Source organism: Passer montanus, unplaced genomic scaffold (genome assembly GCF_014805655.1).
Source record: "Passer montanus isolate IOZ18808 unplaced genomic scaffold, ASM1480565v1 scaffold8, whole genome shotgun sequence".
Taxonomy (NCBI): Eukaryota; Metazoa; Chordata; class Aves; order Passeriformes; family Passeridae; genus Passer; species Passer montanus.
Window position 1 is genome coordinate 6056744 of NW_024373256.1, and position 14079 is coordinate 6070822.

General features: G+C 44.7%; 1 protein-coding gene across 1 annotated transcript in view; it reads right to left on the reverse strand.

Annotated features, from left to right (window-relative positions):
• FAM20C (FAM20C golgi associated secretory pathway kinase) overlaps positions 1-14079 on the reverse strand; it is a gene marked incomplete at its 5' end in the record, with an annotated part of 55820 nt that overhangs the window by 33213 nt on the left and 8528 nt on the right. The window contains one exon of the mRNA XM_039731859.1: positions 11842-11920. Coding sequence (XP_039587793.1) covers positions 11842-11920 — 79 coding nt within the window. The remainder of the gene's footprint in view (positions 1-11841; positions 11921-14079) is intronic.

Below are 14079 nucleotides of genomic sequence, written 5' to 3' on the forward strand. Positions count from 1 at the left end.
AATACATTTTTTAGGAGAAGCGAAAGATGAGAGAATCTAATAACATAATAACAGTACAATTAGCTAAGAGGGATCAGGGAGCTTTTCCAAACTGTCCTACTGCAAGAGTGACAGGCTTACATTGCCAGGGAAAATGATTTTTAAAAAATCCTTCAAAAACAAGCAAGTAAACAACACAAATCCAGGACCTACATTAAAATTATTCATAGTCCTCATCCATTTAAAGGTCCATGTCATTTAAACCAGACAGTGAGCCTCCAACACCAGTGTTTGCTTTGGCATCATTTTGTATAACAAAGGAAATTGTTGTTAAAAATGTGATTCAGATGTCAGCAACAGGAGGCTGTTCCCAATTGCAGAGACACAAAATGGCAGGATTAACACAGCTGGACCTGGAGCTGCATTGGAGGGATGAGCACTGATTTACAGTGTAAAAGGAGCCAGCCACGCCAAGAATAACAAGGGTCTGGGCTCCTCCTGCAGCCCAGGAACCATTCTGATCACTGAGAAGGTCCTTCACCTGCCAAAGGATGCAGCACAGAACAGCAAAAGCGTAGGGTCAACAATATTGGACACAGAACAGAACATCAGCAAAGCACGGAGCAGTGATTGCTACTATTGGCTTATCAGCACCACTGATGTCTTACTGAGACTGGCATCACCCCAGGAATCTGGTGTTTGTGGGCAAACAGGGCAATTTCTGCCCTTAGGCCACATTTAGACTTCAGAATTGCTGCATTGTTGCTCCTTGAAAGGCAAATGCAGACAAAATTAGTGAAATAAAGCTATAATCATGCTGCTGCCTGACAGGGACATTGTTAGTGGTCACTAGGCAGAACTGGCACAAGAGATGGGCTGGCTCAAGATGATGAGAGCAAAATAAAGTCTTCAAGGACACCAAAAAAAGCCCAGCTGAAGCCAGCAGGAGAAGCACTGTGCCTTGTGCTGCTGTTCTGGGTGCAGCTGAGCCCTTCAGCACAGTTTGGGGCTGAAGAGCCGTGGGGAGGGAGGGAGGGAACCATGGTGGAGTAAACAAGGAGAGGCAGGACTGGTTTCCTGTCCTGATTTTGGGCTTGTGTAGCACGACCATTCCAATAGGAGGGATGGGACATGTGGGACCTGTGTTATATCAGGGACAGATCCTTTATCCTTCACAGCATCACACCCTACACAGCAGGGAAAAAGGGGAGTCTGAAAGGCAACAAGCAATTCCTTAATTTTTATTTTTTTCCATTTTCCTCTTCCTCTAAACTCCAAGTAATAGATACAAATAGCTGCTCTCCTGCAAAACTTGAACTGTGGCTGCCAGGAAATGAAGGCAGTTGATGGGGGCCTGTAAAAGGCTGTTCATTAGTCCTGCCTTCTTTATGAGCTTCTTCAGTCCCAAAGCCAGATGGGTGTGGGAATGCAGCAGCACAGGGGACCCCAGTGTTCAAAAAAATGACAGGATCCAGCCCTGCTAGGAATTCCTTCCCCATCCCTTCAGATTATGGGGTTAATTAATAGCAGTTAATTAATGATGTGCCAATCATCATGCAGTGCATGCCTGTGTGAGGAGAGCTGCCCCTCAGGGTGATGAGCATTAAGGCCTTCTCTGGAGAAAGTCCTTGTGACAGTTTCTGAAGCCTCGAAGAGGATGTTTTAATCCCTTTATCTCAGGATTCACTTCTCATAGGAAACCACCTAGCAGAGGTAGTTAAAAAAATAATTGCTATGCTGTTGACTTCAAGCTGAGTCTCTGGAAGACACAGGATGGTGGCAGGTGCCAGCTGTCCCCAGAGGGGAGCTTGGGCTGAAAGCATCTCAGAAACTGCCTTGTCCTCAGTGTTGGAGTTGCAGGAGCCCAGGGCAGGATGTGGGGGTATCATCTCTGCTGTGAAACACCCCATGCCCATGCCAGACACCCCCTGTGCCTGCTCTTCCCAGGGTAACTTCAGGAGGGACAGGCATTTGGACAGGAGCAGTGAGGAGCTGTGCTCCCATTCCCCTCTGCCAGCTGAGCATCCCAGGCTCTTGGCTGCCAGGACAGCCAGCCCATCTGCTCACATGGCACTCTGCCTGCTCACAAGTTGTCAGACAATTTCACGGGTGCCAAAGGAACCTGGACTTGAATAGGTGGCCTGGATCTGCTGCAGAATCCATCTCTCACTGACTGCTAACAGAGCAGGGCCTGTCTGTGCTCACAGAGCCCAGGGCCATGGGCTCTCTCTGGACTGGCACTGCCCTCCATGCTGCAGCATGAGAGCTTTGCCATGCTCCAGGCAAAGCATCAGTGCCCTGAGTGCTACTGAAACACAGAAAAACCAGCTTCTGTACCATAATACCCAGAGTATGCCAAGATAACTTCAAGGCACCATGATAGCACTGGGCACAAAAGCCTGACTCTTGGAAGAGAAGCACAAGCGGAGCAGAAAGCCCCGCGGCTCCCCACGGGCTGTGACAAGTAGGTCAGGCAGAGCATTAAAGGACAAGTTTTGGGCTAAAATCCCAGTTACCCTGTACCTGAGAGGCTGCAAAAAAAATTGAGCTGGCTCTGGGAATAGGAAAATTAGGCAATGGGAAAAGCAGAGTCAGCCGTCCTGGTGGCACTGAGTCAAGCTGAGGGGACGGCTGCTGTCCCCATCTTTTCCAGGGCTGGCACAAATGCTTCTTGCTGGACCCCATCCTTCTACTGCCAACAGCCCCTAGCCCCACATTTCAATCCTATGGAGAAAACCAGGATTTTGCTGTCAATTGTCTGCCACTGCCAGCCCACAAGGCAGAGCTGGCTCAGAACCACAGCACTGCTCTCCCTCCTCTTGGCTGGGGCTCACTCAGGGCCCCAACACAAAACCTGGGTTTGCAACATGAAAGGCTGAAAAATCTCTGGGTTTTATGGCTTGGGAATAAAATTTTCTGCCTAATAAACCCCCTAAAGAATCAGATGCAAAAGAGATTTGTTTGAAAATTTTGGCTGTGTTATCTTACAGCCAAAGAGCGGTGATTCAAACAGGCACAGAATACAGGAAAACACAAATATACTGGGTCAAAATTCCCTTTTTGTGTATCATGAAATAGACTCAAACTAAGCTTTCATACTGGAAACCAAAGCAAATTATACCAATTATTGCCAGATTTCCCATAAACCTATAGATTTATTTAACATCTCCATTCCTTTTGCTGCTGGTGCCAGCTAATCAAAGCAGTTTAAAATCCATACACCGCCTGTGTATAGATGAGGTCTGTGTGCAATATTTCTGCTAGGTCTCCATGGCCAGCCTTACATGTTCTCTGCCCAGGTGAACAGCCTGGCACGAAGAATTTGGACTACCAACCAGCAAGGTTTACAAAAGGGCCTTGAAGTGCTAACAGGATCAGCTGGATGCTGCTGCTGAGAACAGTATCTGGCTTATGTGCAGGCTTGGGGTGTTTTATTATCCATAGCACATAATCCTGCACTTTAAGCTGCTTCTATTTACAACAGTTTTGCTGTCCCCCCGCTACTCTCCAGCTCCCACACATTTGCAGATGCTACTTACTCTGTGTTTCTGCCACTTCTTCACATGCAAATGAGTCTTTCAGGCTTTCTCACTTTTATTTACCCATATGCAGAACACTACAGCAGGGTGAAAAATTATAAATTAAGAAGAAAAATACTAAGACTATTGAACTAGACACTGAAAAGGAAAAAAATAAAAACTCAGGAACTTTCAGCATGCCCTAAATCTGTGTTATTAACAGTACAGTTATTATTTGTTGATTTACAGCAGTGAGTCACCTACAGCACCATTCCAAGGGCGCCACTGGGATTTCTGCTGTGCCCTCTCTCCTAAGCTTTGCCAAACCCTTCCTGTCTCGACCTGCAGGACAGGCTTTGGGTCTGTCCTCAATGCCACACCATTTTTGCATTGTCACTGACCACTGAACTCTGCTGCCTGAGCTGCTGACCTCTGGAGAAGCTGGGCACGGGTCCTCAGTCCAACACTTGCTGTTTCATCAGATCCATTTCACTGCTGCTTATCTCCTGCCCCTTTGGATGGCCAGCAGCCCTAACTCAAAAACCTGTAGAAATGCTGAGGGCTTAAATGAGCTGACAAACTTCAAACAAATCTTGGCACAAATGGCCAAATCCCCAGTTGCCTCCTCCAAAGCGCTAGTGATCCCCAGAGCTATCTCTGTGTGAGATAAAGACCAGGGGCAGAGAAACAGCAATTTAGCTTCATAAAACATCCAAAAATAACTCCTCCCAAAGGGTGAGATGAGGATGGTGCAACTCATCCTCAGGACAAAGCCATGTGAGCTGCTCCAGAGAGAAAACAGCCTCAGCCTGTGGTTTATGCCACAAGTCTTGCACAAATCATTTTCCCCTCCCTGAATTTCAGCCTCTGGAGACTAGTTTAAGGATTATAAATTGTAGAGAAACAGAGACAAATTCCCATGGAATGTTTCAGGGTAGCAGTATCTGCATAACCCACTGAAAACATTGCGGACACTTTTTTTTTTGGCTTAGATTTACTAGGACATCTTACCTCAGTGCTCCACCAGTCCCCTGTGTGCCAAGCCCTGCTACTCAGCAGTAAATTACAGACTATGCATTTCATGCCAGCTCTTTGCTTTTCTGCTCCGTTGATACATGGTAAACTGTGTGAAATAAGGAACAGAGGAGCTAAAGTGCCTCTCTGATTAAAAGACAAAGCCACAGGACTGCACTTCTTGGTATGCAGAAAATTAAAGTGAAGAAGTGGCTTGATTAAAATCAGACACTGAATATGGTTCTTTCCTAATATACTGTGGTAATGTAAAAAAAAAAAAAAAAAAAAAAGCTGCTGCAATGACTGCCTTTTAAAGAAAAAATAAACACCATCATGTCTTTGTTCCCAAAGACTAATTAGCAAGATTCTATGAGTACCTAGAAGGCAGCTAATCAAGCAGGGACAATTCTGTACTGTAAAATGTGACTGTAGACTCAGGTCTCCCTTCAAACAGTGTTAAGGGGCAGGTACAGGCAGCACCTGTGCCCATTTGTGTTGGTGTAAGACAAGAACAAAACCAGATATTGAGCATCCTGTTATCATTTGGAAAAAAACAGCCCAGCAAATGAGCTGAGGAAAAATGGAAGGCTGTACAAAAAGCCCCAGACAGAGATTGTGGTGTTGGCATTTCTGTGAGCTGCAGAGCATAGTCTGTCAGGAGCTGAAGATGCCATGGTGAAGTCAGGAGAGAGGGATTTAGGGGATAATTCACCAGCAGTGGTGGATGGCAGCTGCCCAGTGCTAGGAAGTGGGATGGAGCTGAACCCCATGGAGATGGTGATATCCAGCAAACAGCCCTGGTTTGTTGGAAGAAGGTCTGGTCCCTCCCAGCACTGGGACTCACATTGTCCAGTCCTGGCTTAGAGCAGATCCTGCCCTGCTCCAGGAGGGATAATCCAGGGAAAGCACACCAGAGCTGCTGCCCAGAGAGGGAAGGAGGTTTATCTTCCCTTCCTGGCTGCTGGCACAGTGAAATCTGCTGCCACAGGTCCCTGCAGACCCTAATCTGAACAGACAACCTTTGAGCTACCTGGGCTTGCAGACATTGACTCTGGGGTCATTCCATGAACATGTCTGCAGAATTTGAGAACAAATGGCTCCCGAGCTGGATGGGATTGATCAATATTCCAACCAGCAGTTGCTGAGCTGTGGCAAGGGGAAATGCAGAGCACAGTGGTGGACAGAGATTGGATTTCACTGATGTCCAGGGCCATCAGTCAGCCTCAATCCTGATCCAACTCTCCTTGAAGTCACCACAAATTTTCCCATCTGCATAAATGAGATTTGGACCAGAGACACTGCTGAGTCCTGAAACACAATTGGCACTGAAATACTGAAGAAGTCTGATCAGATGAACAGGATTAGTTATAAAAGAGAAAAACAGTTCATGCATAATATACCAAAAGTTAAAGAGCTAAAATACTACACAGCATCCTCCACTGTCCTTATTTAGGATCACATTCAGATCTCATGCACTTTAAATATCAAAGGATATAATCCATCCAGTTAACTCCAGATTTATTCCTGATACAAGTACAATCAAATGTGCCCTATCAGTCTTATTCAGGTAAACATTTCAGCAGGGATTTGGCTGGCAAGGATTTGAATGCCCTTAAAAAGCCCAAATCTCACGGATGAGATCCATAGAATATCTGATTACTGATTATTCCTTGCAGCAGCAATGAAAGCACTTCCTCTTCCTGATATAATGAGAGCATTCCTTGCAATTTTAAAATACTCCTACATGAACTGAATGCTGGGAATGCCAGTTTCAACCTTTCCAACCAGTTCACCCTCAGCTCCCCAGTAAGGCGCCTTGCACAGAAGCAGTGGCTGGCACAGAAACACTGCTTAGCCCAGGGACAAAGCTCAGTGGCTGGGCTGTACTTTGACCAGTGACCATCAGCTGGGTTTCACAGAGCACATTCCAGAGTGCCAAAGTGCTAATCCTGCAAGGCTCCTAGCAGAGCAGCTACTGGATGCACATCTCACTTCTCTAGCTGCTCAGAGAAAACATTGCAATTTGATTTAATTGCTATGTTGACTTATAACAGTATGTTTATACTGGATGCCTGCCAGCTCACATGTAACAGGTTGGCAAAACGTATTTCCTCAAAACAGCATGAGATGCAATGTAATAAGGAAAGCAATCTTTCAGCAGCCTCCATCCTGGAGTTCATTTCAACTCCTCTGGCTTGGAAGCAGTGCCACCAGTGCAGAAGGATTACACCACCCTAATTGATATGATAATCAAGCCTGGAGGCTGCACTTCCCAGGTACAACAGCCACAACTTCAGAAAGGGAATAGAACTGTGGGAAATTAAAATGATTAACAGTTGTTTGTATTACAGGGATTGTTTGGACTATTTAATATCCCTATCAAAGGATGCATTATTTGTCAAACAGTCCAAAAGCAAATCAAAGAGAAACTTGAAGAATGTTGCTAATCCTTTGTCACTCTAAGTATGACATGTAAAAGCCAGTGAAAAGCTGTGCTTTGCCAATTGAAAGAAAAATCACAGAATCATAAACTCATTTAAATTGGAAAGACCCCTAAGATCATTGAGTCCAACCACTAACACAGCATTGCCAAGCCCAGCTCCCAACTCAACCCCCAGCACACGGTGTTGACCATTAAACCACGTCCCCAGGTGTCACATCCACGCCCTTGAGGGACACTATTAGCTTTTCTATGACCTTGGCTGCTTGATCTCAGCCCAGCTAACAACAGCTGTGTCTTGGAGCCACGAGGTAGCTACAGGAGCATTACAGAACTGAAAGGTGGGTGTGCTTCTTTCATTAGAGAGCAGTTTGCCCCAGTCTGTGGCTACCAGTCAGTTTTGTGCTGGCACTGGGATGGGTCAGGGCTCTGAAGGCCCCAGGAACATGGAGCTGCTCCCATGGGCAGCACTATTTCCACAGCAGCAAGTTTCAGGAGGGACAGTGAGAGTCAAAGTTACAAATAACACAGTCAGCAGTGTTTGATCAGTTAATGAATGCTCATGAGTCAAGGGGACTGGATTTCACAACCCCAAAATCCTCTTCTGGCCTGCTATCCCCTTGAGACTAATTGGCTCTACTTTATTAAAGACTTGAACTGCAAACTTCATCTACTAGAAGAAAGAGTCATGTGGCTCTTTCTAATCCGGTACTGTGACTTGTAAAATCAGAAGAATAAAAAGAAGATGTTAAAAATATCAAGTAAAATCTAAAGTTGGAGCAGAACTGGCTTTTATGTGTTCAGTCAAAACTGAGTTCACTAGATACAGTAGTATTTCTTTGAATGGAACAAATAAGTCTCAAAGATTTTATAATGAATACCCCTTGCACACATTTGTACAATGCAGTCTATAAAAATGGGACGAGAGATGTCATTCCTAAACACAGACAACAGGACACTTTTCCCACAACTCCAATAACAAGGTATAATTTTCTATCTGATCCTATTTGGCTTTTCCATAAGGAACTGTAAAAACCTCTCAAAATCCTGGCACCAGTGAGTGCAATAGGAATCCTAATGCTTGCTCTGCTGGAGCAGAATTTCCCTCTTCAAGAATAAAGCCTTGGGAGGAAAAAAATAGTGTGTTGGTTTTGTGGCTGAGCCAGCTATTTAACTCCACGAGCCAGCAGAAACAAAGGGAAACCAAATAAAACTACAAAGCTACAAATGCTCCTTTTGGACAAGTGAGCCAAAACTCTTTTGACATTTATGGCTCTACCCATCCCTACCTGATAAGTCATACAGAAAGCTGCAACTGCAGATAGCAGCAGTCATGGAAATAAATTTTATTATGTTGCATGTACAGTACTAGTACAGTTAGATACACTAATCATGGGAGGAGGGGAGGTTGCTATTTTTTTTCTGTCCCATATGGTAATAATTTTGTATGATTGAACTGTTATGAGCTGAATAAAAGTACACATTAACTGTAAGATACATTGCAAATACATTAAATCTTCCCTGGAGTTTTAGCAAATACGTGCTTTTTCTATCATGCATTTGGAATTATTATTACTGGGCCATAGGATTTATAAATAGATTTGGCTTCTTCTGCAATACTTTATGGGCAATTATTTCAGAAATGAAGATGCAGAGCCATGGGTAAATAAAATAATTGCAGCTGATCAGGCTTTATTTACAGCTATCACATTTCCCTGACTGCTACACTTCTCTCATTTGCTCCACTAGCCTGAATCAATGTCCAGATGAAGAGCTGTCAGTTAATGTCAAACACAGAGCACAAAGATGCCAAAGGCTGATTCTCATTTCCCCATTTCCAAATTCTGCCTGGGCTTTTCCGGAGCTGGCTTGCTCCCTGGATAAATTCAGTGTGGAATTGGGAGGCTGGGAAAGGGCAGAGACAGCCAGAGCAGTTCTGCAGTGTGTTCAGCAGTTTTCCAGGGAGCACATTTTGCTGTGGCTGCCCTGTAGAAGGCACTGCCAAAGGTCTGGAGAGCTCCCCTCCCATGAGCAGATGCCCAAATGTGTCAGGGAAGGGCTGGCATGTTTCTGCTATCTGCTGCAATCCCACTCAAGCAGGTATTAATTCAGTTTGGAAGGCACTGAGTACAGTTTTGTGTGGCAAAAACAGCTTTCCAGGCAATTCCAGCAAATCAAATCCAAGCAGAGCCTGGGACTGGCCTCATGTCTACAGAATACCCTCCATGTACCTCACAGCATGCAGCTTTCAATATTTGAGATCTCAGGATGGGAAAATCCAGAGTTTCCTGTCAATATTCCTTGGGATCAGGCTTGAAATCCTACACTCAGCCCTATCTAATAGTTGTGTTCATGAAGGAGGTTGCTTGTCTGAAGAGGCTTATCAAGTCATGAGGAAAAAAAGTGTAATTTCTGCTGCTTTGAAAAGCCTCAGAGCTGATAACACAGAAACAAGTGAAATGTAGGATGCACCAGGTGGAGACAACCTGAGTACCCACCAATGGCTTCCTTCAATGAGCTCATCTCAGATGTAGCCCCCAGAATTATATTTTATGGCTCTAAACTACTTAGAAAAAAAATGCCTGCCAGGCCTGATGAGCAGAAATGTCTCTGGGCTACCTACAGCCTCCTGTCCTGGGAAGGAACATCCAGCTTTGAGAGGCCTGGTTAAAAAGGGTGCCCTATAGAAAAGGGGAAGCACAAGAAACATCATGGAAGCTGTCAAGGACCTTAAGAAGATCCTACAAGCATAAGTCTCATAGATTTAAAGCCTGTTTTTTTCTTTTTATTTATTTCATTCTAGGCTGCTTATTTCTGTATAAAGAAATGATGCTGCAAACCTGTCCAAGAACTTCATCAACCACAGTCCATAAGGTGGAGAAAGAGGCCAGTGGGACCAGATGCCAAAGGAGCTAGGAAGATTTATGCTAGCTGAGCATCTGGCTCCCTGCTCCCTGTTATCAGAGTGAAGACAAATGCTTGCAAACACCCTTACTCCAAATCACTAATGTGCTCAGCCACACTCAGCACATTTGCAGCAGTGCTGCTCCTGGAAGGTGTGCTGCCTGGAAAAGCAGCTGCTGAATGCTTCTTCCAGGGGTTTATGCAGTGCAAAGAGCAGTGAGAAAAGAGGGTGTTTCTGCCCCTCAAATCAAGCCAAGGGAATTATTAAGATATCATAATTTTCTGGTATCGTTCTAGTAGGTGGTAGTAATTGCTTCTATACAGGAACGTGGCTACACCTCTGTTGTCATCCATCATCTTGCTGGGGCTGTGCATGGTGCAGTATTTTGATCTGACCTCATTAGCACTCCCAGAATCACAATGTCATACCAAAGACAAAGGCTGAGATTATCTGCATCTGAGGAGATGCAGAAGGAACATGTCACACACTATGTGAAAAGCCAAGAGTGCAACCATGACTCTGCCAAATACTCAAAGGCAGCCTGAATCCCCCTGGCTCTGGATTTTGCATGTGGAACAAGACATGATTAGGAATTGTGCCTGTATGCATCAAACCTGCAGATAAAGGGGATGGGCCCATGGCTTGGTGATCTAAACCCTCAGGGAGAGCACAGGGAGAGCAAGGGCAGGTGCTGGAGCAGATGCTCTCTGGTACCACCTTCCCTCTGAGCTGCCAGTATCATCTGTGCTTCCTCCAGCCTCTCCCAGGCAGCCAGCAATCCCCTAGAAACATGGAGAGATTTGTGTGCAGTTTGGGAAATGGCACAGAGGCATTTGGCCTTTGCAGAAATGCCTTGTGCTTCCTGGAAGTTCATAGGATTTTCTTGTGATTCCCAGGATAGAGGCACATAGGGAGGGTTCTGCTTGAACTTGGGTTAAAGGAAGGTCAGACCAATTTTTTGACCTTTCTGGCAGTAAAATAAAATCAAGTAAAATCTGTACCTGTCTAAAGTCAATCTACAGCAAAACCTGTTGTGGAACAGGGAATCTCAGTAGCTCCCTGCTGAGCTGTGTTCCCCACTACAGCTCTAACACAGTGACAACACATACTCCAAACCTCCCATTCTCAGCTACTCTAGTCTTCTATGGATCATCTTAGAGGAAATTAACTAAATTTCTCTACAGTGGGAACAAAAAAAGGAAATTAATTTATTATTCCAGTGGTACCCTTGGCACAGATACTGAATAGCTCCATTAAACATTTTGCAGCCCTGGGTGGCTTTTGCTAAACCCTCTACAATGAGCTCAGAGTCATTTTCCTTCTTACAACATAAACATACAGGTCAGGATTCAGGAGTCTCTTTTGTATCTGAATAACTTCTCTCATCTCAATGGGATCCAGGCAGGCACAAATCAAGGCTGCACAATCCTAGTCCTTCCCTTTCTCTCCAGAGTCATTTCCTTGCAGTACCACTCTTGGATAAACTCATTTTCACAGATTCAGCATAGACCCCATGAAATGACTAATACCACTCTGTAATGCAAACAATAATAAATCAACTGATTAAATTCTAATTTATCAGACAAATACTCTTTAGCTCTTCCCAAAGCTGTTCTGAATCATCTCTCTTGGCTGGCCATGTTCCAGAGGAGCACTGACACAAGATAAAGCTCAGACCTCTGGAATAAGTTTACACAAGATAGAAATGCTGAAAACATCCTGTATTTATGACAGGAGATTTCACAGAGATCACAGTAAATAACATTCCTGAGAAGACTGTAATGTCTCTGAAGCCTCCTCAGCATCTCTTCCAAAGACCAGTCTAGCAGGACAAGGGATCAGCAGACCCTGAAGATCCAGGCTCAGCATCAAGGCTCAGGAACCAGACACATTAACCTTGGGAGATCCTACAGCACAATTTAACAGCCGAGGAAATGGCTACTCCACCACAATTCCCCTTTAAATCACAGACTTTTCAAACTTACTTCATTGGTTTAAACAATGCTTGTCCATAGTTCTGGAATGTCATGATCAGCTTCAGCTGGGTGCCTCCTGATTTCATTGCTGTGGGGGAAGAACACAAAACAGCTTTAAAATGAAACATAGATCTACTGACAGTTTCCTTGAAACCAAATCATATCTGCTTTTCTCTGCATCAGCTCAGCACTGTGGTATCAGAGTGATCCCAACTGTGCAACAGATTATTCACAGATTACAGGGAAGGGCTTTGAGTGTTGGCCAGGTCTAAGCATGGATTGTATTTCCTGACCATTTTTGCCTTTTTCTGGCCACCATGGGCTCCATAGGCACCCCAGATGAACAGCACCCATAGAAGCAAACCATTGGAGTCTTGTTTTCCCCATCTCTTGCTTTTGGAGTCCCTTTTAACAAGGGGCTCACACTGGGAAAGGAGATGGGGTGCTTTCAGAGACAGCTGCAGCTGGGATGTACAGCCCAGTGCACAGCAGACAGCTCCTTAATTAAAAGTGTGAGCAGATACTGTAGCAATCTCTGATCTCTGCTGCGATTTTAATAACTGTTCCTGAGCAGCAGAGATATGGAAATTCACCTCCTCTGTGCACAATGGAAATTTAGCCAAGCCCAGCCACCACCTTCCAGGGATCCCAGGGTGGTTAATACATGAGAGCAGAGCTGTGCAGAGCAGCCTGGCTTGGCTGGGAGGGCACAAGAGCACAGTGAAGGTGACAAGGACAGTGACTTTGCTCATCTCCCAGCTGGGAGCTAATGGGAGTTTGATACTCATTCATATCATTCTGAAAAACTTGAACAATGTCACAGTAACAGCCAGATTATAGTGTTTTTAAAATCAGGATTAATATACATATATATAAAAAAGAATTTAAGAAAATGCATTTTACTTGATGGTAAGTCTGCTTTAAAAAGATAAACATATACTTCAGAAAACAGCTGCTTTTCTGCTGCCTCAATCACAAGCTTCATAATAAATGAATGACCTATAGCCTGACTCCTAAATGCACCTCTGTGCTGGGAAGGCCAGCAGGGCTGTGTGGATGAGTCAGTCTTTTAAAGATGTTTTCTAGGAATCATCAGATAATCAATCCCTTTCTTTGCAGTTCTGACAAAAGCCATGTCAATTGGAGAACTACAGAAATGTCAAGTTATCTTACTCTGTAAATTCTGGCTGAGACTTGCCCTTGTTCCACCTATACAGCTTGTACATGTTTTTTCTCTAACCAAAGCCATTAACTGCACATCTTTTTAATTACTCATCTCTGTGCCTTATCACTGATAGTTCATCAGCTCTCTTTCAACATTTGTAACCTATATTTTTGCAACAAAATGCTATGCAAATCTGGTCAGTGTAATTACACTTCTCCTAGAATAAAATCCCTCCTGTCCTGCTGTTTTGCTGATCCCAGCAGTCTCTTGCCTTTTCACTTTATCCCACAGGAACAAATAAATAATTAGAAATTAAAGGGCATTAGCAATTTGCACTGACCAGGTAAAGCAGAAGCAAAGGGCTTTCCTGGCTTAAACTCCCTCCCCTGTGCAGGACAGGTCTGCACCTGAGGGCAGGAGGAGGACAAAGCTTTTTCATGCCCAGCTCAGAGCTTGAGGACGATGAGAAGAGAAACTTTCCAGTGCAAACCCTGCCTGGGGTGCCCTGGGGCCATCTGTGCACTCTGGAAGCAGCCCTGGTTAGCGTGGCAGCTGGAGCTGCCCTTGGCCATGGCCACAGGGACACACACAGGGCACTCCCCACCACCCTCCCTGCTCAGCCACCACCACAGGCCTGGCATTTCAAAGAAACATGGAATCACAGAATGGTCTGGGTTGGAAGGGGCCTTAAAGATCCACTAATCTAAACCCCCTGCCACCACAGCAAAGCAAAGAAGGAAAAAAGGAAGTTTCAGCACCCTTCTCTAGGCACAGAGCTTCAGACACTAAAAGGACTGGTTTCTCAGCTAATTAAAGCCACTCAACAGATAATGATTTTGTTAGCAGGCAAACTCAACAGCAAGGATGTCATCACCAAGCAGGCAAATGCATGAAGAAGATTAACAATTCAGAATAATTCTTCCATGAGACACAAAAGCCTGCCTTCCTGTCAGAAGGAACTGAGCTGAAGTAAGACAAAAGCATCTCCCTCATCTTTTTAGATCCATCTTATTGTATTGCCTTAATTGGTTGCACCAGTAGCCTCATCCCAACACAAGTTTTGCTGGCTCCTCCATTGCCGC